The sequence below is a fragment of the Mesoplodon densirostris genome, chromosome 3 (genome assembly GCF_025265405.1).
Source record: "Mesoplodon densirostris isolate mMesDen1 chromosome 3, mMesDen1 primary haplotype, whole genome shotgun sequence".
Lineage (NCBI taxonomy): Eukaryota > Metazoa > Chordata > Mammalia > Artiodactyla > Ziphiidae > Mesoplodon > Mesoplodon densirostris.
The window spans coordinates 112313860-112339533 of record NC_082663.1 but is presented as its reverse complement, the minus strand read 5'-3'; the positions used below and the strand labels follow the sequence as shown (position 1 = coordinate 112339533).

Below are 25674 nucleotides of genomic sequence, written 5' to 3'. Positions count from 1 at the left end.
TCTGAGGAACCCAGGCTAAGACACTTGTGCAAGAATGCTGCCTCAGTCCATAGTCAATAGAGTGAAGGTCTCTAGTACATGGGGATTAAATTTTAGCTTTAGAGACTAATCATAAACCACTGCTAGAATTAGCCCAAGCTGATATAGAGAAAAGTGATGTGATGGTGTGGCATGGCTCACCAAATTGTGGAAATAAAAGTTGTGGGCAGTTGTTATTATTTTAAAAAATCATTTGATTTATTAAAACATCTTCATTTCCCAAGGCACTTCAGTAGCTTTCACAAAAATACTTTTTTTTTTTAACCAGGTGAAGCATATGCTTTAGAAGTACCATGGTAGCATAATCAGAAAACAGAAGACAATTTTACACTGAACACAAAATATCTCCCAATGTTACACCACTGAAGTGAGCAATTCTGAAAGACTGTGAACACGACTTAATTTTCTTCTTTGTAATTTTTTTCCATGATTAAGTTTCATGAAAGGAACACACACAATGATGTCATTTTTGGCACCCACAGAAGTGCTAGTAGCTAAGGCTGGTGAGGCCTTGCATAAGTGGCAACTGTGGACCATTGCCAGAGTGATTCTGGGTTGAAACAAACAAATAAAAGACACAAACCAGGAGGCTAAGGAACCAGCCTTTCCTAAGTCTATTCTGAAGTGCAAATAACTTAAGGAGAAAAAAAGACATAATAACAAACAACAAACAAAACACAATCAAAATCCATATTATAGTTTTGGGAGAAGAGACAAGTTTGCTCGTCTCTCTTTCTCATTGATATACTTCCTTCAAACCATACATCAGAAACCATAGTAACTAGGAGACTTGATTCACATAGCAGTGGAAAATAAGAATAGTAGATTCAGTGACGAATCTCTTATGGGCCTGCACAAGCCCAGTGCTTTGATCAGATGTAAACAAGTCTACCCAATAGTCACTCTGAGTGGCCCAAGAGCTCATAAGTCAATGCACTTGTCTCTGTTCTGTATCTGCTGAGTCCTCTCCATATGAAATACCTCTAGGTTTCCCCAGACTTGTGCTCTCCTGCCCTGGGGAAGCAACAATCCCATTTAATATCCTTTGTAACTGAGAAAGTATGAGAAATCAGACTCCCTGTGAAATTATTTCTTTTCCTCTAAAGTGCACCATTAGTGGGAAACAGGGAAAGGATTTTTTGGCAGGGTGAGGAGGTGGAGAACTAGACTCCCAGTTCTATCAGGGGACTTTTCAGGCAGTCTGAAATTAAAATGTAAATTTAGCAAATGCCTCTCATATTCTTCCAAATCCTACTGGTTCTAGTGACTAGTTAACTTCTTAGGAAGTGCCAAGTCCATCACTGTAATAGTTAGGATTTACCCAAAATTGTCCGTCAGTAGCCATGGTGTCCCTGGAGGGAAGGTGGTGCTCTAGGACCATATGCAGCTGAGTCTGGGTATCCATCCATGAGCAAGGCAGACACAGCATCCACAGAATGAACAGCAAAGACCTTTGCCACTGAAGGACTCAGTGTCTGCACAAGCCACTTGTGACAAGACGGTCTTTCCTCTTTACTTTCTCACTGTAGGTTGTGTTAGAAGCCTGTGTTTTTAAGGACTGTGGGGCTTTCTTCACCATCTTTTAACATCCTTGTGTGGCTTGGAGTTTGCCTGTATTTTATTCTATAACAACAAGCCAAACAAATGTTAGTAACAAATCTTAAAAAGATGTCTACCAGTCTCAAAACAAACAAAAAACGCCCCAGAGCTGAGGTTATCTCACTAAAGGAAAAATATCATACAGCAGATTCTGAAAGGTTTCTTCTTGTCTCTGTACTATCCCAGAGCTGCTATTGCTTTCGAGATGTTCATGGTGACCCAGTCCTATTATGGCTAAACTAGTCCATGGCGTTTCTGAGTTCGTGGGGAACTCTCTGCCAGGCCCAGACCCAGTGCATTAACTTTGTGAAGAAGGAGGCCCCCTTACCCTTTGACCCTGAGCATCTGGTCAATGGTGTCTGGGAGTGGGGTGCCGAAGCTCTCTGGGAGGAACAAGGTGAGGATGGCTGTCAGGATGGTCAGACTCCCCATGAGAATGTAGGGCAGGAAGCGGTCGTAAGCACCTGTGGCAAAGCAGACAGAGTCCCAAGCCGGGAGTGCAGTTTGACATGGTCTCTCTCCCTCCCTTTGTGTCCCCAGGACTCTAACAGGGATCATCTGCCTTCTCGGCCTCAGCATCTCCCAGTCTGAGCTGCCATATTGGAATCTGGCACCCAGGCAGGTCACAGAACCCAGAGTTGGCACAGAGCAGCAACACCTCGGTGCAGGGGATGGGTGCAGCCTGGGAGGATGGGGCTGGGCCATTTCTATTCCTATTTCCTTTTTATTGGCCGTGCTGTGCGACATGCAGGACTTAGTTCCCCGACCAGGGATCGAACCTGTGCCCCCTGCACTGGGCGCACTGGACCACCAGGGAAGTCCCTCTATTCCTATTTTCTAGCCAAAAATAAATAATCAACTAATTAACCCAATGCAGCCCAAAATTAATTAATTAATTTTAAAAAGCACAAAACACCCTATTTCCTAATGCTGGGTTTCCAAGGAACTCAAGGTATGTGTCCAGGGATAGGAATAACTCCTCCACCTCTCCAGATGTGTCACAAACCACTCGATTTGTCTTCAGGCCAGATCAGAAGGTGTTTCTGCTTGTCAGATCTATGTAGCATGTTCACAAAGCACTCTGAGTACTCCCAAGGTGGGTGTCAGCCATCCCCAGAGATGTGCCAGCTAGGCATGTGCAGGGGGACAGCAGCTGCCATGAGGAAATAATTCTGAGAAAGATAAAACTGGGGCCCTATTACATAAAATGGTACGAGGCAGATCTTTGCACAGTGTAAAACTGCTGTGTTAAGTGCTTCAAGTTACAGAAATTCTCGGTTCATCAGACCTCTAGAATAGACAACTTTCCCGTCCTGTTCCTTGTAAACTATAATTCCAAGAAGAAATTTCCCCAATTAGTACACTGGCTCCCTAAACGACGCTGCAATTTCTTAGGATAGGGGAATTACGTTCTCTGACGGAAGGCCTAGGAAGGCTAAAAGAGAGACAAAAACCCTCCACTCTTATCAATTTCTAGCTGTCTATAGGTGGTTTTCCACACGAACGCTTCCACCACAGTGCACCCAGACAGGAACCTTCTCCAGGCATAGATTCAGTACTGGATGGACCCCATTTGCTGAGTGTGCTTGCTTTCCTGTTAGCAAGCCATCCCCAGGTCGCATTAAAGCCAATCAGTGCTTCCACCCCATCCCTCCTGTGTGTGCTCGACCCACGGGACTTACCAAGGTAAATGAAGTAGGGAGACAGGATGCTGCCCAGGCGGGACGCTGTGGAGCTGACTCCCACGCCCATGTTCCTGACCACCGTGGGGTACAGCTCGGCTGTGTACACGTAGACCATGGAGAAGGCAGCAGTGACTCCAAACTTACCCACCATCACCAGGATGGTGGCCAAATAATACAAGTCTGAAGAGCAAAGGGAAGAAAGTAGGAGAAGGCACCAACCCAAGGCACACTGCTACTAGTTTTTTTGCCTGAAACAGACATACTTTCTCCCTGGGAGGGGTCGGGGAGGAAAGTTTCTATAACTTCCTATTGTGGGATAAGGGGCTTATGTCCCTCCAAGTTGATTACTGAGAGGAGGCTGGGACCTGCAGCTGTGTGAGGACATGCTTTTCTCAGCCTAAAGACCACCAGAGTGAGCCCCTCAATAACCCAGAGAAACCTGCTCTCCAGTCCAAAAGTCATTAAAGACATGTCTGTCAGAGGGGGGAGCTGGCACCCCAGAACCTCATGCTGCAGGCACTGTGGAATTAAGGATTTGTGGATGAATGGGAAGTTCAATTATAACTCACTTCACGCTTGCACTCTATGCAACACTTCACAGCCCAGCAGACCCTCAGGAATGATCCTTGGATCTCTCCTGCTCACTGTGCCAATGAGGAGATGCTGTGAGTGGCCTGTGGGTCTCCCTGAGCTCTGGTGTGAACCTCTACATACATTCCTGGGCTCCCAGCCATGCTGCAGTGGGGGCTCTTCCTGTGCAGAGTGTTGCCAGCCTCAGGGGCCCACAAATGATTACCAGAGGTCCCCAAACCCATGACAACTCTCGGTACCATGATGGACATGAGGATCCATAAACCGTTTTATGAATTTTCAAAGAGGGCTGCCTCCCACCCTTCTGTGGGATACCAAGATGGTTTTACAAATAGACTCCTGCTACTGGCCTGTGAGAGCCACGCTATGGCCTGGCCCCGCCCTTTTTCCTCTCCTCATCTCTTACCAAGCGTGCCAGGCTCATTTCCTCCTCAGGGTTTTGGCCTTTGCTCTTTTTTGGCCTGAAATGTTCTGCTCCTACACTTTCTCATGGGTCTTCCATCATTTCATCTGTTTCTGCTCAACTTTCCCCTCTTTAGGGCCACTGTCTGTGACCACTCTATATAAACTAGCTCTCCATTGTCCTTCAGTGTCATTATTAAAGGTAACACAGTCTGTACTATAACAAGCATTTTATTTACTTGTTTGTTGTCTGTCTTCTCAACTGGAGTCTGAGCGCCAGGAGGGCCTGGGGCTCTGCCCGACTCCTTTACTTCTGCACTGTCAGCCCCAAGCACAGTGCCTCCCCCACAGTAAACACTCCGCAGCTACTTATTGAATGAATAAATGACTAAGATGGGGCCATGTTAAAAAGACATGAGGATGGCCCTCTTTCCTCCCCCTCACTCTACAAAACACACACACACACACACATTAACTTGGGTAGAGAGTACAATCAACTGCCAGCCCCACATGGTTACTCTCCCTTCTCCCCCAAAGCCCAGGCCATGATGACTGTCTGGTCCCAGGAGATACTTTCTCTTGATTTGTTGGCCGAAAACACAGATATGCAGATGAGCTGTAATGGCATAATTTTATTCTCTTTATTAACTGGCCGAGACAGTCTGGTAGAGACTGAGTGACTCAATGGATATCCCAGACTGCAGACATGTATGGTACCTACCTGGGGGCACGAGCTGCACGAAGAGAAGAACGCTGCCACCCAGGAAGAGGGCAGTGGCCATGGAATAGCGTCGGGGCAGGTGCTGCAGGAGCAGCCAGGCCAACACATATGCTGGGACTTCAACCACAGCCGAAAGGAAGCAGTTCAAATAGACATCCCCATGCAAGTTAGGAGTGTCAAGGGAAAGCCCAAAATAGCCCACTGATATGGTCATCCTGAAACAGAATGCAGAAAAAAGCTGGAGAAGTGGCATCCATGTGCCTCCCAACCTGGACAACTTTTAAAATATAATTATTGCAGGAAATTCAAAACTATCCTTACCAGGAGGGCAGCAGATTTAACCCTGAGTCTTACTTCTTAGAAAGAAAGATAACTTCCCCCGAGACTAGGGTACCTTCTGGGTCAGAGCACTTTCAGAGCTTTCTAAACAAAGTGTTCCAGCAAAAAGACATATAATTCAGATAGATTCACTTTGTTGGAAAAAAAAAAATCAAAACCCAAAAAAACTCCAACTTGCCTTTCGGCTTTAAAAATCCTAAGCTAGGGGCTTCCCTGGTGGCGCAGTGGTTGAGAGTCCGCCTGCCGATGCAGGGGACGTGGGTTCATGCCCCGGTCCGGGAAGATCCCACATGCTGCGGAGCGGCTGGGCCCGTGAGCCATGGCCGCTGAGCCTGCGCGTCCGGAGCCTGTGCTCCGCAACGGGAGAGGCCACAACAGTGAGAGGTCCGCGTACCGCAAAAAAAAAAAAAAAAAAAAAAAAATCCTAAGCTAAAGCACTCACAAAAGCCTACTTCCCTACTTTCTGAACCTCCCAAATCCAACAATTGCAGAAGAAGCTAGGGTATGAGTAAGGAGGCAGATAGCAAGTGGGGTGTGATAAGACTGATGAGATAAAATAAGGAACAATCATTAGGTCAAACATTTAAAGATCCCTGGCGGACCCTCTGGGGCGACCAGCCAGGAAGAGGCTGGTCAGAAGCAGGTGACCCCAACCCCACCAGACTCATGGGGAGGAGAGGGAGCTCCCAGTGGGCCATCTGCATGCCCCCCGCTGCCCGTGGCCTAGACCCTGTCCCCAGTAGGCATTCTCTCTATTGATGGTCAACAGTCTTTGGCAAACCTGACCAGTATGAATCAGACTGTTTTTAAGTCATCTGCAGGTTGAAACCACAGCTGGTACAATCAGGGAAAAGGGCATGTACAGGAGTCCCTGGGAAATCCAGAGCAGGAGGGGTGCCTGGGTGAACCACGGAAGGGTGACTCATCACAGGCTGGCAGGTCTGTGGTGCAGGCTGAAAGCTGGTTTTGTTTGAGGCCGACTCAGGGGCGGTGCACTGCCCTAAGGGATCCCGTGCCATTCCTTGGAAATGGGTGGCTGGCTGCCAAGGCTTGTTGACTCCAGCAATAAGCACTCTGAGATGAAGTCTGCCTTCCTCCCCCGCAGGCTCAGGTAGTCACTTGTAATCCCAAGGGTCTGGCCACTAAGCAAATGCTATCCAGGCACTCGGATGTGTTCCTTCTCTCTGGTAAATCACAGATCCCTCCCTGACACACTTGGTGAAACACCTTGTTAGAAGGAACCTGATGAGGACATGTAGGCCATGGCTCTGCCTCCAGGACAGTCTCCAAACATCCCAGAGGGAGGATGTCCTGCTTCCACATTTCCAGAACATACTTAGCAGCCTCTATAACTGAAAGGACATAGTGTCTTCACTTAGAACTTCTTAAAGGCCTCAGTCACTGTCTGATGCACAGGCAACATGAACAACTAAACTACGGATCCAATGTGAACAGCGATTTGCCTTATGACCCGGAGGGATCCCCAAAGATCCCATATCTTACCCCAAAAGCCCCCACAACAGTTTTTGTTCTCCTCTTCTAAGATTCCGTTAAGAACTGGGACATGCCCACTTCTTTAATTGCAAGGCACATCCCTGCCACTTTCTGATGACACAGGCTTTCAATTCTGATCTGAGACATGTCTGCAAACGCGAGGCCTGACAGCCGCTGCCAGAAGCTTTGTCTGGAGGCCTTAGGTATGTCTCACTTACGCACCACAGAATTATGGACATGATGGTGACCATCCGGATATTCTGGGTTCGGAGCAGATCCAGAATGCTGTGAGACTGCTGTTTCTTGGAGCTTAGGTCTTGTAGCTGCAGGAACAACATGACAAGGGTACGGGACAGAGAGAAGGTTGGAGACTCAGAGACCCAAGAACATACTTGAAACCCTGGCATCTTAGCTTTCTGCATCTCCGAGTTAGGGAGTGTTTTATGTTTCTTGCTTGAAAAGAAGGGTAAGTATAGTGACTATGTCTTGGGCTGCAGAAGGCTTCACCGGGCCTTGTGGATAACAAATTAGTGAACAAGAATGAGGAGGAAAAGTAAGTGACCAGCCCTTGGTGTGATGCAGCCAAGGAGGAGGCCCAAGCTGACTGCCCCCTCCCGGCAAAACCTCCAGCCCCGTCAATGGCCACATTCCAGGGAGGCCTCTGAGCATTCCTTTCCAAGGCTGGCTCCCGGCCCCTCTGGGTCAGAGAGAGAAACTGGCTGTGTAGTTTATTGATATTATATTTTTAAAGAATTAATGTTTTCAGTCCTCATACCATGTAGTTACTGGTCTACTTCCAAGGAAAAAAGTTTCAGATAGAAAAACAGGAAAATTGACCTCAGCTTCACTCTGAGTAACTTCCTATGAAATCTGGCACAGCCAAGGACATTAATAAACCACACATCTAAACACACTGATGTTGCTTTCTTAAGCAAACCCAGCTTTGGAGTTTGTTTTTCCCGAGTTAGCAGTTCAACAAAAGGTCAACTTTTGACTTAATGGATCCCCTGGAATAGCCTCATTTCCACAAAGATGCCAGTGGGACTTACGGTTTCATCCAGACTGACCTCTGCAAAGCTACTGAGGCCACCTCACTTAAAAGCCCTCCCTGCCACCTACCCCTCCCTGAACTTTTGTGCACCAGAGTCCTTTCTAGGATGTGCTGAGTGGGATTTGGTGCTGGGCCACTGCTTAACCATGAGGCCGGCAGGGCTGTCAGTGGCCAGCAGCCTCTTTGCTGCCTATAATAACTGGTCTCTCTTTCCCAAGCCCCAAGTCTGCATCTGCATGCCTTTGCGCACTGCGGTATGACTGCTGGTGGCTGTTCTCACAGACAGGACCTTGTCTTCCTGTCAGAGCAGGGACACACTCCAGAACCCCATCAGCCAGCAATGACAATTTCTAACCTCTTCTCAGAGGCATGAGACTGAGGAAAACTGCTTGCTGCAGAGGAGGTGGAAAGAGAGGGAACAGGAAGGAGAAGCAAGACCCAGGAATCAGGCAGAGCCAGGAAATTACTCATGGTGCCTGAGAACAGGGTTTGCAGAGAGGGGTGGGGTAGGGGGAGGGCGGATATCAAAAAGGACCTGGCTCCAAGACAATACTCAACAACTCCCCGTTGGTGGGCGGAAGGAGACAGGACATTTCTAACTCCAAATCTATTTTTGCTTCATACTTTAGGTACTCGTATTATTTTTTTAAGATGAGAAACAACCTAAGGTATAAGAAACAATGATTTCCCAAAATGCCAATTTCATGAAAGACCTATTAACTCATAAAGAGTTTTTATAATTAAAAGTAATGATTCAACTGTATGATCACTTAGAAAATAATTATTTAAAGTATGAAAACCTAAACTCCATGGAAAGGTGAAGGAGTTTACGCAGTTGGCACCTTCTCAACTTCTGAATTTTAACAGGACCTGCCTTGTGGGCAGCTGGGGCTTGGGCAGGGGGAGAGCTGGGCTCCCGTGTGACGGGAGCACTTCAGGGCTGTGTGGTCCTACCCTAAAATCATGGTCACCGAGGCCCTCCCACCAGCTCCCGCATGGTGCTCACCTCACTTGGCTCAAAGATGGTTGAGGGTGCAATGATCCCATTGATTTTGGCAGCCCTGCGGATGATCCCCTCTGCCTCTTTAAATCGGCCTTGAGAGATGAGCCATCGGGGGGACTCAGGGATGAACCTGGAAGTACAAGGAGCAATCTCACTGAGGCCTTCCTGTCCCACAGACCAGGTGGAGCATAAGTGGAGGTGGGAAAGGGGGTTTCAGAACCAGAGCTAGGTTTGAGGGATGTTTGGTGTTTCCAAACCAGAAGCTAAGAGATGCACCATACTAGAGCCAGTAAGTGTGAGCTTCTGATTTCACTGAAGTACACAAAATTTAGAGGGGCCAACACACCATGATGGGATTCCTCCCCACTGGCCACCTCCATTTCTGAAGAGTGGTGGTGCCACCTGCTGGACACTAAGTAGACAGGCGCAAAATGGGCTCCTGAAGCTTGGCTTCTGTCATGGGCTTAGCCCAGCCCAGACCCTTACCTTGCCATACTCCCTTGCTTGTGCCTGGCATCCACAGCAGCTTTTGCACTGGCCTCTTATAGCCTCTAGTTTTTCCTCACTCTCCCCCCTCCCCCCGCCCCACCTTGATTCATCCAATTGACTCTCTATAAGGCACTTAGGTGTTTTGAGACTTTATGGATCTTACTTTCTACGTCACGAGGTAGCCCTTGCCCTTAGGTCATAACTAGGACTCATCTGTACCATCTCTGCTCTGTATCTTCTCCCACTATGCTCTGCAATGCTCTCACATCCAGGTGGACCAGTGATCTCACCATCCCCACCTGCAAGGGGCGATTCTCGCCTCAGCCCCTCGGCTGTGTTCTCTCTCTCCATATAGAATGGTCTCCTCTCTGCCTGTACAACCTCTATCTTGGAGGCTCAGATGGAGCCTGGTTTCCTCCATCCAGCTACCCTGAGGACTCTCACGTGTTCCCTCTTCTCCCGGTGCCTCTGGCACGAGGGTGCGGCAACATACAACCAGAGCCAGGGCCTAAGCTGTCTTGTCCTGCAGTCTGATAGCTTCCTGGAGCTTATGCTAAACTCCATGGTCTCGCAGCTACTGCTCTTTCCTCTCCTTGCACTCCAATCAACCCAGCACAGGGCTGAGAACAAGTCTGTTGATGTCTTGGGGCTGTTTTGTTTTTGGCTTTTCTGAGTATGGAAAAACATTCTGAAACACCTTATAAAGACTTTAGATTTTCTGTCTCTGTGAGCCCAAATGGGGATTTGTGGGTTGCTGCTGCCCCCTAGTGAAGGCCAGAGAGAAGACATACTGCTGGTGGGCGCCACCGGGCACAGGGCCACACTCACCACCACAGCGGGAAGCACAGCATCCCCGGCACCGTCAGCGCCAGCAGAAGCATCCGCCAGTCTCTGATGAAGTGAGCAAACAGCGGCAGCAGCATGTAGCCAAATGCATAAAATATGCACACGCCTAACGTAGAGAATATAATACGAACTGACTTGCCAAGCATTTCTGTTCCTGTTCAAAACAAGGGAGGAGTCATGTTAGTATTTTAATTCCGGTTATTCCTTATTAATCTTCTTGTGTGTAATTTCCAACATACAGATAAGAAAGCAGGCAGAATTATCTTGAAGCTTCCAAGCCCTAGGGAGGGATGGGATTCTGACCACCTGCTGCGGGGGCCTCCTTGTGGCCTCACAGCGACAGTTCTCTCATGGAACTGTCATCACCTCCTGAAGCCCTATGCTAAAGATGCCATGTGAGGCCTCAAAATTTAATCCTCACTGAGGAAGGAGATTCATTAAAGGGGAAGTCACTATTAAGGCCACACATGCTGACTATTACGCTTTAAGGAAAAATATTTTATCAACTGTGAAGAGAAACAAATAATCCTTTTAACAATCAACCCAAGAAACCCAAAGACCAATAAGCTAGAGTTAGATGCCTCTGAACAGTGAGACTGGCAACTTTTCAGTGACAGCAGGCCAAAGCCCTGCAGTGTGGACTCAATTAAAACCCTGAAGGTCATGTGAGTAAAGCCCACTCCTATCAATTCATTCTTGCCAGTCGATTTCACTGGCCACTATGTTTTGCAGAAGAGCCAGTTTTCTTCCTTGGTGAGCCTGCCAATCATGGCCCTTGCTCCTCATGTCATGCCTCCCTGTTTCCTTAGCTACCCCAGCCCTGGGCAGAGGCAAGCCCTATTTTTAAGATCTTAGGTGAATTCCGGCAAAATGGCCATCGAGTACTAATGGGATCAAGGTGCCACACCTCGGGGGCCAGAAAAGAACTGGAAATCAGCAGTCAAGCTATTGGGCTGCTGGGGACACAAGGCTGGGCACTTGGCAGACTCAGTTTCCCTGACTACTAATTGGATTCATCAAGAATCCCTGGTCGGTGTTGCCAGAGACCACCTCCCTTGGAGGGACATCACAGCTGTCTCCAGAAAGCGGGTGGTGGGATGATGGTGAAACACAGGATCAAGTACTCGACTCCAAATTGATGGCCATACCCAGGACAAATGCTGCCACATAGTTGGAGATCTGGCCCATGCCTACAAGGAAAAACAGCATGGCAAACATCTCAAAGTTCTTCGAGAAGATCTGCAGGAAGCTGAAGCCAGTCTGCATGCCCATTGTCACAAACAGCACATTCTTCCGACCAAACCTGGGAAAGGAAAGGAGAGTGACAGAGAACCAGCTGGGAGAAGGCAGCAGGAATGGGCCCCACCAAGAGGGGCTTTCCCCAGAGTCATTTCAGGGAGGGGTCGCGGACACTGCTGCCAGGGCAGCTGGTGCAGGCACAATCCTGGCCTCTCAGTCCCTATGCTGTTACTCCCCTCCCCACTCACCAGGACCAATGTGGAGCCTGGGCACCAGGGTTGCCCAAAAGGCAGTGCCAGAATTAAGACAGTGATTACAAGGGATTGACACACATTCATTATACTTAAATTCACACATTCATCATTTATTATTTTTTTAAAAGAGCTGGTTTACTTTGGAGGATGATGGAGAAACAATTCATGATAAATGAAAACTGGTAAATAAAGGGGAAAACATTTGTCCTGATTTTTCTATGTAAACTATGGTGAACAGTTACCAATAACAGATGAGGGAAAGTATCATTTCATAAAAGTATTCCAACTATTAGATGAAACCAAAGTGATAAAACTAGAACATCATCATTTTACAACCTCTGATGAATGAAGAGATATGGGCATTGTGTTTCAATGACTGCTAACATCATAAAAAGAGACACTTGAATATCGCATGACTCCTATAGTCTTTACAAAGGGGCTGAACCTGAATCTGATGAAGTCTCTAGATCCAGCTGCAATCTGCAAGAAATGCAGGGAAAAGAGGAATATGCTCAATGGTATCATAAGCATACAGTTAGCAAAATTCAAACTGGGAAATTCTACAGGTAGAACAGCCCAGGCAAAGAAATGGATGGAGAATCCATAGGTTAAAGTAGACTAAAAGACATAAAGAAATTTTTAAGTGGGCAAGACTACACTTGTGTTTAAGGATGTACATTTGGACGATAAAACTACAAAAAACCCACAAGGAAGTGATTATTATAAAAGTCAGGCTAGTGTTTAAGCCTCATTTGTTCTGTGTGGTTTCTGTACCTGTGTTCATTTAAAAATTTTTAAAAATGTTGTTTTTTGGGGATTTGTTTGCTTTTAAAGACAGTGACACAACAAGGAGGAACAAGTCAACCAAGTTCATTCAACCTAGCAGATTCAGCTTGAGTCTGCCCAGGGCTAGCAGACACCCATTTTCATTCAATGAATATTTATTTGAACATCTATTATATGCTAGTCACTACGGATGTATTTGAATTAAAAAAAGACACTGATTCTGCCCTCAAGGAGCTTATAGTCTACAGTTGGTGAGACAGACAGTGATCATATTTTAATCGAACAACGACACTGCTGAATGTACAATTACACACTGGAACAAGAGCACTGAAGGCACAGCATCCTGGCCCACAAGGGACACAACAGAGGAACCTATCCTGGACTGAAGGTAGGGGCTGGGTACTTGGGCATTCAGGGAAGGTCTCCCTGATTATGGGACACTGAGACCAGACCCAAAGGAAAAGAAGTTGTTGACAAGGGGGAGTAGGGGAGAGGGACCAAGCTTTCAATGATATTCACAGTACAGTGGGGGAGGCCAATATTAATCATATGGTGTCATCTTTTATTTACCAATTTCTGATAGGAACAAGGAACCAGGGTAATGTAAACCAGGGACCCTAAGGAGGCCGCCTGCGTGGTCAAGGAAGGCCACAGCACGGGGAGGGGGGCGGGAATTCTTCACTGTGACTGTGAGGAGAGCACACGCAACTGTGGCTAGAGGGGCATGGTGAACATGAAGGGCAGCTGTTCAGTAGAGGGTGGCAGGAGCCAGACTGCACAAGACCTTCAGCCACGGTAAAGAGTTTGCTGCTTCTTCCCATTACAACAGGGTTTTGTTGTTTTTGATGATACTGGCATCTAGTCGACAGAGGCCAGAGATGTTCTAAACATCCGAAAATGCCCAGGATAGTCTCCCACAACAAAGCAGTCTCTGGCTCAAAATGTCAACAGTGCTGAGGTTGAGCAACCCTGACCTAAAAGCAGGCTCCCCTGTGTTGTCCTGTAACAACAGTGCCCTGCACGCCAACCAAGGGGAGGGCCCTTCCTACCCTGCTTTACCTTCCCAAGGGCTCCCTGGAGAGTAGGGAAGAGGAAGACTCAGGGAACCCTTACATTGCAATAGTCCTTGGCAATCCAGGGTTGGGGCCAGAAAGCACTCACTTTTTTTTTTTAGAAATATTTGTCTATTTTTATTCTTTGATATTTATGCATAAATTGGACATTTGTAAAATATAGAAAAGCACAGAGAAGAAAATAAAAATCAGCTGCATTCTCTGATAGCCACTAACATTTTTTTTCTCTGTTTTTTAAAAATGAAGTAGAGTTGATTTACAATGTTGTGCTAATTTCTGCTGTATAACAAAGTGAGTCGGTTATACACATATAGACATTCTTTTTTTATATTCTTTTCCATTATGGTTTATCCCAGGAGATTGGATGTAGTTCCCTGTGCTATATAGTAGGACCTTGTTGTTTATCCATTCTAAATGTAATAGTTTGCATCTACTAACCCCAAACTCCCAGTCTATCTCTCTCCCTCCCCTCCTCGCCCTTGGCAACCACAAGTCTGTTCTCTAGGTCTGTGAGTCTGTTTCTTAGATAGGTTCATTTGTGCCATATTTTAGATTCTACATATAAGTGATATCATACGGTTTTTGTCTTTCTCTTTCTGACTTAATTCACTTTGTATGATAATCTCTAGTTATAACCATGTTTCTGCAAATGGCATTATTTTGTTCTTTTTTATGGCTGAGTAGTATTCCATTGTATATATGTGCCACATCTTCTTTATCCATTCATCTGTCGATGGATATTTAGGCTGTTTCCATGTCTTGGCTACAGTGAATAGTGCTGCTATGAACATAGGGGTGCACGTATCTTTTTGAATTATAGTTTTTCCAAGTATATGCCCAGGAATGGAATTGCTGGATCACATGGTAACTCTGTTTTTAGTTTTCTCAGGAACCTCCATACTGTTTTCCATAGTGGCTGCACCAACTTACATTCCCACCAACAGCGTAGGAGGGTTCCCTTTTCTCCACACCCCCTCCAGCATTTGTTATTTGTAGACTTTTTAAGATGGCCATTCTGACCGGTGTGAGGTGGTACCTCATTGTAGTTTTAATTTGTAAGAAATGCTCACTTTTAAAGTCTGTCAACAAAAGGTCAAACATACACATGCCTACAAAAATAGGAAATACCAGCTACTTCCTCCCAGAGTTGTGCCTCTCTTCTATTTCTGCACATAGAGGTAACTCAAAGACGTCAGATAAAATGCTTTGACAGCCCAGGATTATTTTAATTGCTTTTGACTTTTTGGCTTATTCATATTCCAGCACGGAGTCCTATATAAAAAGTTGATATTCTAGACAACCCTGGAGGGCATGAAGCCACTGCCGTTAGGTAATCTGTTTGGCTTAGGTTTTTGAATTGGCTCACTTAGGAGTAAACTATCCATCCCACAGAGCCCTGGGCCTTCCAAGGGGGTGCAGACAAGCTTGAGGGGTGGTGTAGGGAGCTGAAGGTAGGTGCTGTAGCCAGAACAGCCACATTTTTAGCTATTTCATTTACTGAACTTAAACGATCCTATTTAAAAGACAAAGTCTGCTGGCAAAAAATTTTTTTAAGGTTTGAGAAACCCTGTACTAGCCCTTCTAAAGACTAAGGTGGTCCTCAACATACACACCAACTTTGTTTCTACTGTTTCCTCAGGAGCAGATCTTTGGGAACTTAAACACTTTCCTCAGGTAATCGTGGTGTTACATGGCTCTGAGGCCAGCCCACAAAGATCTCCCTACCCCATGACACAGCTGACCAGAAAAATGCACTGAGCTTCAACTCTGTAACTGGGGTACCTCCTCCTAGTCTTTCACATGAAGGTAATTCCTCTGAGTCTCAGCTGCCACCCAACCCTGTGAGAGGGGGATTCCCACTACCCCTCTGGGAGGGCCTCTAAGCTCCGTCCAGGGCACATCCTCCTCTCACTCTATACTGTTCCCAGGCAATCTCATCCACTTACGGGGCTTTGATGAGGGTTCTATCAACTGACAATTCCCGAACGTGTTTCTCCAGCCCAAACCTCCCATGGAGCACCCTATCCATACATCCAACGCCATACTCCATTCCTCCTATGAGACCCCTAAGTCTCATAGTTACCCCAAATTCAGTATGTTCAAACTGAACTCAACATCTTCTCCTACAAACATGTTCCCCTTCCAGAGTGCTTTGTCTTAGAGAAGGGTATTGTCGTTTACGCGGCTGTGCAGGCCAGAAGTCTCCCTCCCCTCACTTCCCATGTCCAACTCATAGCCAAGTCCTGTTGGTTTTACCTCCTACCACTCCTCCCCATGTCTACTGCCCTCAGCCTAGTCGAAGCCACCTTCATTTCCTGCATAAATGATTGTGATAACCTCTTAATTGGTCTTTCCACAATCCTCCTTGCTTCCTTTCAATCCTTTCTACACAAAGCTATCGAACAACTTTGTAAAAATGCAAATCTGAGGATGTCACACTCTCAAAAGCTGCCCACTTCTCTGTGACAAAAGCTCAGACCCCTGTCATCTGTTAAGCCCGGCCTGCTCTTCTGCTTGGGCCTCAGCCTGCCTCCCTGCTTTGTCTCTATACCACTCTCCACACCCCCACCCCCCACCCCCCGCCAACACTTTCTTCCAGCTCCTAAAGTGTGCTATGCCTTTGCTTGAGTCTAGGCTTAAGTACTCTTGGCTCTCTTGCCCAGAACACTCTTTCCTCTCTTCACCCCTTTAGCTAGCTAATTTCTACTCATCTTTCAACCCCCAGCACATGCTTCAGTGCTTCACCGTCTCAGGTCTCCTCTGTCAGACCCTCTCTGAGCACCCTGTACTTCTCCCCTGTATCACTTACCACCACAAAGGATAACAAGTACTTCCCTCAATTCTTTGTTTAATATATTCTGCCTTCCTAGAAGGCAAGTTCTAGAAGAGCAGGCACCTAGAACAGTAGTCCACACGAAACAGAGGATCAGGACTCTGGGCCTGAATCCTAGCTCTGCCACTTGCCAGCTGTGTGACTCTGGGCAAGTCATTTAATTCCTCTGGGCTTCATTTTTCCCATCTATAAACTGAGAATAATAATGCTTCCCACATCATAGGGTTATGAAGATTAAATTATTTGTTGTTGTTGTTGTTTTACTTGGTATACAGTGCTCATAAGAGTGAATGGCACATATTAGATGCTCTGTGTTTATTAAATAAATATAAGTAATCAGCTGATGCTTGCTGCTAAGTTAAGGGTCTGGGGAAGCAAAGGCCTTTCCCCTAAAGAGGTAAGTGTCTCAGGCTCATCTAGAATCATCAGTCAGTGGTCACAGTCTACTTAACTCTTTAATGCTCACTGGTGACTGTGCATTAAAAATCCCTAGATGACACTCTGGAAAAGACAAATCTAGTGAGAAATGCACATATTTCTTATGAGGAAAGACTTCTCAGGTAACGACATTAATCCATAGATGCAAACATGCCAAAACATCACTCTGCATGTGTGCCGCAGGATAAAATGGCTGTATTCTTAAGGCAGGATGACATTCTCACCCTGAACTTCTCTATTAGAGACTCCCCCTGCTGGGACGATGCTGGGACTCCTCTCCACTGGGTGACCCAGTGTGGCCAAGGACCTTGCTGAAGGCTGCTCTTCTTGCCATGGGCTTCACTCACAGACCCTGAAGCTCTGGGGTAACAAGACACAATATAATAAACCCCTCTGAGAACACCATGGAAACTATGGAACTGTTTTCCCCAGAAAAATGCTCACATACAATCTCTAAAATTTTGTATGGGATTTCCAGAGGAGATGAACTCCCTAAGCCATGGACTTTGAGTTAAGAGCCTTGGAATTACACAAATAACCTGCTTATGGGTCAAAACAGCACACTTCCTGATGGCTGAGAAATACCATAACCACAAGCCTGTTAGAAAAAGGGAATCAGCCCTGTGGACATAAGAGCTCTGCCCATCACACTGCCATTGGCTAGTGAGACCTCTCACCTTGAGGAAAGAGCAATGGTTTTGGGAACACAGAGGCAGCCGTCTATGGAATGCCCTAAGATCTACAACACAGCTGACATGCGTGTGTGTGGTGTCTCCCTCTCCTAAGCTTGAAGACGCCAAAGAGTTATGCTCACCTAGGGAAGGCCAGCCAGGCAGTGCAGAAGTAAATTGTGGCATATTTCCTGGTCAACTGGATCATGTATACACTCGGCTGAGGTTGTTTCGCTCAGCAAGCATTAGTGAGAGGAGGTTGCTGGCTCTCTTTACTTGGTCTGGAGTCTATACTATAGATGTGCCTTCGCCTTTTAAAAACACACAGCCCTGGGCTGAGAGAACACTACCTTGCTCTGTGCCGAGGTGCTCTGCAGCTGCAGGAGTAGACACCCACCTTACCTGTCTGAGAGCTGCCCCGAAATGAAGGAGCCCACCAGCACACCCCCGAAAAACAAGGAGACCGTGAGCGGGGCCTTCCAGTCGTCCTCACACACCAGGTTCCACTGAAAGAGGAGCAAAGGGATGTATCACTCACTTCTTTTTAAAAATGTTTTAAATGTAAGCCTTCTTGGAAAATGAAATCAGGACATCCTGCATCCCTGCATGCTCTGTTTACATTACCACAAGGGTGTGTGAGCTCACTGAGGCAGGCGATGGCTCATCGGGCAGCAAGGCAAAGAGCAGGTTTCCCCTCACAGGGAGACTGACTATCCTGCTTTTCACAGCTCTTAGCCTCATTGTTTTGCTACCAATTTGAGACGGGGAGACAGGCTGGGAGCAAGTACTCTGCCCATGTGCCAACCCAGGAGGAGGCGAGGCCTTTCACGGTCGCTTCTAAGGACATGGGCTGAGGCTGGGGCTGTGGGTGGGGCAGGGCACCCTTTCAGTGGGGTTCAGGTCATTGGCAGGGGTGGCATAGGAGTGGTTCTGGAGCAGAGCTCTGCAGCTCTAAGGGTCAAGGCTTCCAGTGAGGGACTGAGGCCAGAGGGCCTGGTATGCACCATCTGGATCTGTTCCTTCAGCTCTGCTCAGGCCTCAACTCTGGGCCAGTGACCCCTGGGTCCTTCTGCTGACATTTAGAGCTGGGATCCCTGATGCTGTGCCAACACTAGGCCCAATTACAGCCAAGAGCTCTGAGCTGGGAGTCAAGAAGCTGTGTTTTAGCTTCTACTCTACTGTTAACTAGTTACCCAGCCTCAGGCAAGATTTTTCCCCTCATTGTGCCTCAATTTCCCCATTTGTGAACCACTGATGGGGGTGGGGGGGGGACAGGCTACAGTGCTTGAGGTTCCCAGTACCCAGTGTAGAGTTCCATCTCTAGTTAGCACGGAAAGAGGTCTATGGGCATGGGGAAGGACCTGAACACTCAGACATTAGGTTGCTCCAGCCTAACAAGGGCCAAAAGAAGGAAGAAAAACCAAAATAGGAAGCTTGGTGGTTCCCAGAAAAATGTTTCCCAGAACAGAGAGATGGTGCTCAGTAGTAACCAAGAAGGCCGCCTTCTAGGGAATTTAGACCCTTGCTTGCCTGGCACCAGGCTGCAGGCCTGCCCTCCATGGAGCCTGCTGGCTCCCAGGAAGTGTGCAGCTTCCAAGAATAAAGCACCTCTTTCAGGCCAGGGTCAGAGGGAAAAGCAAGTCTGCTTTTCGGCCCTGCTGGGCAGTGTGTGCACAGTGCCTCCAGGCACAGAGGGGGTCGGAGGGCAGCCCTTAGGGTGGACACAAAGAACCCCTGCAGCTGATGATAAGAGCCACATAGCTGGCTCTCCACTCTGGAACAAGCATGCACGTTGGATGGACTGAGAATGGGGTGGTGATCCCCACTCCAGGAAAGAGTTGGGGGTTACCAACTCCTAAATCTAGAAGAAGCCCAGACTAGCAGAAGACAAGCATGGAGCACCAAGGCCCAATCACTCAGGCTATGGCAGCCTTCCCACCTCTGCAGCCTCAGCCGTGCCAGCACCCAGATACCATCTCCCTTCTAGGAGGGTGAGTGCTCCTAGGGCAGCCCCCAACCAGACAGGGCTGCTGAAGTCAGGATGGGAGTAGCAGGGGAGTCAGAGCTGAGGGACTTGGTGATGGGGTGCTAGCCTCTGGGGGTGTTAGGCAGAGCTTCAGGACCAGACTATGCCTATTGCTGCTCTTGAATATGATGTGATCTATTCCCACCTAGCATGCACTACTTTTGTAGCGACAGAGATAAAAAAAATGAATAGAGTCAGTAGCTGCTTCTCAATAGGTCTCTTGTGAGGGTTGGGGACTGATATGGCTGCGCTAGACTAGAAACCCACAGGGGCTTCTGCAGTGAGTTCTGGGGTGGAACCCCACCCCCTCCCCATGCCAGGTCTCCCAATATAGGCTTCTAGGGACTTCTGGACTGGCAAGGCCAGGTGCCACCTGGAACCAGGTCAGACTATGCTCTGTAGGAGACAAGGTGACTGTAGTGCTCATCTTGGATTAGGTCCCCAGAGCATCTCTCCGGCTCCTGCAGCCTCACCACCGCCACTTGGTCCAGCCTGTCCCTACTCTGGGCAAGCGTGCAACTACTTGAGGTAACTGGGCTCTCTATCCACTACTGACATTTCTCAACAATTCTCACAGCCTGGCTTTGGGCCCTCCAAAAGCATGGGTTAACACTTCTTTCCTCCTGGCCACAAGGGGCCTGTGAGTAGGGTCAGGAAAGGTAACAGGTCTCAAAAAATGAACAGAAGGGCAGGCATGGGCTAGGTCCCACCCAGCCAACCCATCCACTTACCTGTCAACCACCAGATGGACTGCAGTGGGCTCTTGGACTTGGCCTGACTCCTCCTTAAGCGGGCGGGGGTGGGGGGGGCGATGAGAAGCCCATAGAGTCCAGGCTATGTACCCCGGGCTTGTTGTGTTTACAGAGGAATATAGTATTTCTACACTGAGCTCCTGGCTTGGCAGCTGCGACTAAAGCAGCTACAGACCAGCTCACTGATGCTGCCACTTGGTACGAAGGATGGGCTGTACTGGCTGATGATAACAGGGATCAACCTTAGAACTAAATGTGTAGGTTTAAGATTTAGGTCATGAGTCTAGCATCCTTACCCCTCAGCTGGGTTAGCTATGAAAGCAGGCACAAACTGAAAACATCTGGGAGTAACCCTTGCAAGAGGCCTAGACTTGCCACCCTTCCTGGTCAGAAATGTGCCTTTCTAGTGGTGTTGTCTTCATGGATATATATGTGTATGTGTATGTATCTATATCTCTATCTCAGAGCTTTTCCAACTCTATACTTTAGTTATGTACAGTTTGTTTTATGTCATTTATACCTCAATAAAGCTGTTAAAATTTTTAAGAAGAAAGAGAAATTGTGTCTCTTGCACACAGTATGTAATTGGTGCTACTTCTCAGTTATGGGAAGTAGAGAGATGATGTAGTTCCCTGGGACTAAATGTCCTTACCTGTGAGCTGGCTGGAAGAAAAAAGAGACAGGGCCTGTGCCCACAGGGCAGAAGCTCTTCCCAGAGATGTACCTAGGCTGACCGCATGAACGGTCAAACACACTGGTAAGCACTACCTGTTACTGAATGCCATGTATTCTACACACATTTCATCCTGTCTCCTGCTGCAATTAACGGTGAATCCTTGCCCCAAGGCTGTCAGGGCAAGGAGAAGAAGAAGAAAAAGAATTTGCTACCATATCCTCTACAAAGCCTGGCAGTGCCCCACAGAGGAGAGGCTCAGTAGCTGTTTGGTACCTAGGTGAGTGAGTGAATAAATGAATAAAACGATAGTCAACCTTCCGAACCATATTATCCCTTGGGTTTAGTCCTTGGGCTTGGCTGCCCAAAGCCCAGATGAACCCTGAGCTTCATTCTCTAGAACAGATTATGTTCCTTTCTCCCTCACACCTTCTCTGTGACAACTGTCAGAACTTTGACCCAGGATGTCGGTTCTCAGCTAGAGAGACTATCAATCTGACCACTCATGGCCAGATGGGTCTGTTGTGACTGTACACGCACAGGGCCCTTCAGGGACCCAGCAAGTGGCTTGCCATGAGCTGCAAAGGCAGGGAAAAGGGTCTGCGCTTTCCTAGAGTGAGGGAAGTCAGCAAAGGCGTACCAGTGAGGCACAGTCTCCAGGTCTTTTTGGTCTCCCCACCCCAGAGTCAGCCCGGGGCCTGCCTCCCAGGTCGATGTGGCTTTTTCTTCAGGTGGACGTGGAGATAACAGTGGGGGCTCTCCTATTTTCCAAGACTACACGTGCATAAGGCTGATGGAAAAGCTGGTCCAGAAAAAGAGGTTCTCCAGGACAACAGGGAGTAAAAGTGTTGCAAAGGGCCAGGGCAGGGGGCTTCTGGGAAACAGAGACTGGCAAGGAGCAAGGGGACACAGAGGACTCCTGGGTTTTGGCTGAAGAGACCCCACGTCATGGGTGCCAGAAGAGTTAGAAGTTTCTAAAGGAAACTTTCTGGCCACAGGCTGTGCTATGGAGACACCAAAAAGCAGGTGTCTCAGACCCAGGCAGCCTGAGAAATCACCCAGGTTCCCCGAGAAGGAGGCAGTCCTGGGCCAAGAAACACTCAGGTATTGGAGCAGCACTGCACAGTGGGGTGGCTGATTCCCCAGCACTCCAGGGGTGACTGAAGGGCTAGAGAAGGGGCTAGCCTAGAAGCACATGGACCACCAAAGTATTCCTGAAACATGGGAGAACCACCTTTCTCACCTCATAAATAGTGGCCCCTTCTTTCTGCCAGTCCCAATGCCTTGCTGCAGATCCACGCAGGGGTAAGCCCCAGTTTGTGGAGTGGGGGATTACATTTACTTTAAAATATTCCAGTCAGTGCCTTTCACCCCTAAGTTTCCCTTCCATAAGTTAAACTTGTCCTTTTCTTCTTCAGTTCTCACACTTTAGAGAAGATTTCAAAATGATTCATTAATCCATTCAATAAAAATTTTCCTAAGTATCCAATCTGTATCCAGCATTAATGTTAGGACTTGCAGGAGATACAGAGATGTTAAGTCTACCACAAAGTTTAGTACTACATGTGCACATGTTAACCCCAACAAAGAAAAAAAATCAAACAGGGGACCTGAGGTTTTCATTTTCTGCTGAAAAACATGAATAGGAATTCAATACCAGTGTACTTACAAACAGCTCTATGATTTGGGGCAAAGGGCAGTCTTGGAGACATTTAGCAGGCACAGGACTAGCTGCAACGGTCAGCAGGCCAGGTCCAGGTTGAAAGAAAATGGGCCTTAGAAAAATGGAGCTCTCAGAATGTTAATGCAACAGCTTCCAACAGTGACTGTTCACCAGAAGAGAACAAGCGGCCTTGAACTTAAAGTCTGGCATTCCAGCATCCTCAAACAAAGTGCTAAGTAATATATTAATCTTGCCTCCCTGCAAAGACTGACAACCTGAAAGTAGGTGAAAGGGCACATAGCTCTTACAAAACTGTTAAGACAGATAAAGAAATTGGCTAAATATATGAGGAAAGGCTGCAATTGGCAGCAACATAGCTCAAGGACCCTTCTGGAAGAGTCGGCCTTTGGGAGCTCATCAGTGCCACCACCACTCTCAGCCGAAGGCATGATGGGGGCAGCAAAGAAAGAGCAAATGACTAGAGTAAGTTGGGGACCACAGGGGTTAGGGAAAAATCCTAAGAAATGCCATGAGCTACTTCTGACTTCACTGCCTTTTCCTTCCCCAGGTAGCCAGAAGCAGAATTTGCAGGGACTTCTGAGTCATGGAGTGTGGCTTCCCCTCCGTGTTCTTTGCCTGCAGTCTGAGGAACAGCCTCTACTTTCACAATGCTCACTGGTTTCCAGGAGGGTGACAGACTCACTTGCGAGGCTAGGACCAAGGATTTGTGATGACTGGAAGTTTTCATACCCCATGCACTCGTCAGCCACAAATCACAGTCAGCTACCTCCAATCAGTACCTCTTTTCTCAAGTAACAATGCCTGAGGACACTGGAATGATGTCACTTGCTCAGAGATCCCAGTGGGGCTCTTCTCTTACTCCTATTACATACATGTGGAGTAAGGAGGCACAGATGCTGGGGACATCAAGTGTCCAAACATACAAAAAACAACACACACACACACACACACACACACACACACACACACACACACACACACACACACACACGTCTGTTAGAGCAGCACTCAAGACTCCCTTGAAGGGTGACAACCCCCAGAAGCAACACACACAGGGTCTCCAGAACCCTTTTAAGCCCCTTTGAGGCTCAAGCGGGGTTTGATGCCATACCAGGACCTGTGCACCGTTCCCTTCAGCCTCTTCTCTGTGAACTCTGCCCTCCTGCCAGGTTGTTTCTTGCTGTTCCAGACTTTGCATCTGCTGAACTATATACCCCAGACTCACTGAGAAGCCTCCTCCTCCAAGAAGACTTCCCTAATCCTTGAACCCCTGATCCTGACACTCAGTGAACCCGGGCACCCTGGAGCCTATCAAGGAGTGCTCTTTTCAATGTCCTGCTTGCTCAGTTCTGCTGAGACTACAGGGAGTTAGAGTGCCATTGTCGGAGTATGATGCAAAGCACATCCACATGCATCGATAAACATCACATCATACATCCAACTTTAATGACTGCAAGGTCACCAGGGGACAGACAAGGCCACCCAAAAGGAAAATCCAAGGGGCTGGGGCATGAGAAAGGTTTTCCCCCTGCTTCCTATGAACTAAGGTTCTAAATTCTAAACTAAGGTTCTTTAGTTCCTATGAACTAAATCTGGCTAAGGACATTTCCTTAGAATACCCTAAAACATTCCAGGTCAACAAGTAACCCTGAATGGATCTTCAGATGCATGAATCCTTAAAGGCTAGTAACTAACCCTGAGCAAAAGGTAAGCAATTCTTTACAGGGAATGACCAGACAGTCATTTGGGGGTGAAGGTGGGTGGGGAAGTAGTAACTGGAAAAAGGAGCAAGAGACAGTTTTATAGCCATGCTTCCTTTAACTTAAAAAGTTTGAGAAAGTAGAGGGGCATTTCCCCTCTCTCTGAATAGATGCCAAAAGGCTGGAGGAAAAATGGTGACAGCTCCTTGGCCCAAGCTCTAGCTCTAGTCCTCAGCATTCCCACCCCCGTCTAAAGTCTCTGACTACTCAGAATCTTAGAGTATCTACAAGGAGTCGCCAGGGCCTTCTTGGCTTCCTCTCCAAGATAGCTAACAGAATGGGCGGCCAGCCTGACACCCGTGCTGCGATGTCCATGATCTCTCTGGAAGTCACCACGAAAAGTTCTCCGGAGCCACCTGGCTGGACGATGGCCATCGCCAGTGTGTAGTGTGAGTCCCAGAGAGGGAGTGACAGCATCCAGCGCGCACCTTGGCGGGTGGAGTGCAGGACCTTAAAGACTGTTAAGGTCCTGCCTACTCCCCGGTCCCAGGCCCCGGACGCGGATCTGGTACCCACCTCGGTCACGATGGTGGACAGGTAGATGTCCTGGTTGAACTCCCAGCCATCCAGGCAGCCCTCTTGCTCCAGCTGCTCCAGGTTCACGTCGCGCCCCGGCTCCAGCCCGAGCGCCGAGAAGTTGACGATCGTCGCGAGCCGGTAGCGGCGGCAGCTGTGAGGCACCTCGCGGCCGTCCTGCAGCTGCAGCGGGAGACTGTGGTTGCGCCACACGCTGCTCAGGTTCGCTGTGTCAGGCACCCGACAGTGGTGCTCCGGGGTCGCCGTGAGGAACACGGACGACAGGCCGTTGAAGCCGTTGGGGATGATGCTGACGCTGAGCAGGAAGAAGATGAGGCGCTGGAAAGGGCCCCACTCGCCCAGGAAGGCGGTCACCTCGTCGTAGTCCCGCATGCCGCCCTCAGTTGCCCGCACGGCCGGGGGTCGTAGGACGCGGCGGCGCGCGGGGGCAGGGTGCGGTGTGCGCGTGCGCGGTGGACCCGCACTGCGCGATCGAGAGTGAGTCGGACCAGGGAACCTGCCGACTGAACGGGGTCACAAGCTCCCGCCGCCGCCGCTGCAGCCCCGCCGAAGCGACCGGCCTTACATAGTGCGCAAGGCCGGGGCGGGCTCTGGGCCTGAGCCTCCAAGCCCGCCCAGGCCGCTGGTGGTGCGGCGCGGACGGAGGCGGAGCCGGGCCGCGCGTGACGGCGGTGGGCGGGCCCGGGCCG

General features: G+C 48.3%; 1 protein-coding gene across 1 annotated transcript; it reads right to left on the bottom strand.

Annotated features, from left to right (window-relative positions):
* Window positions 1–254: 254 nt before the first annotated feature.
* On the bottom strand, window positions 255–25593 carry LOC132485404 (organic cation/carnitine transporter 2). Its single transcript, XM_060091922.1, has 10 exons — window positions 24965–25593; window positions 17956–18059; window positions 11408–11562; window positions 10242–10413; window positions 8928–9054; window positions 7093–7193; window positions 5038–5252; window positions 3321–3503; window positions 1967–2102; window positions 255–1662 (listed from the first exon to the last, which is right to left on the bottom strand). Exons 1-10 carry the CDS (start codon window positions 25355–25357, stop codon window positions 1575–1577), a joined length of 1674 nt encoding a protein of 557 aa, XP_059947905.1. The 5' UTR covers window positions 25358–25593; the 3' UTR covers window positions 255–1574.
* Between the last annotated feature and the right edge of the window lie 81 nt (window positions 25594–25674).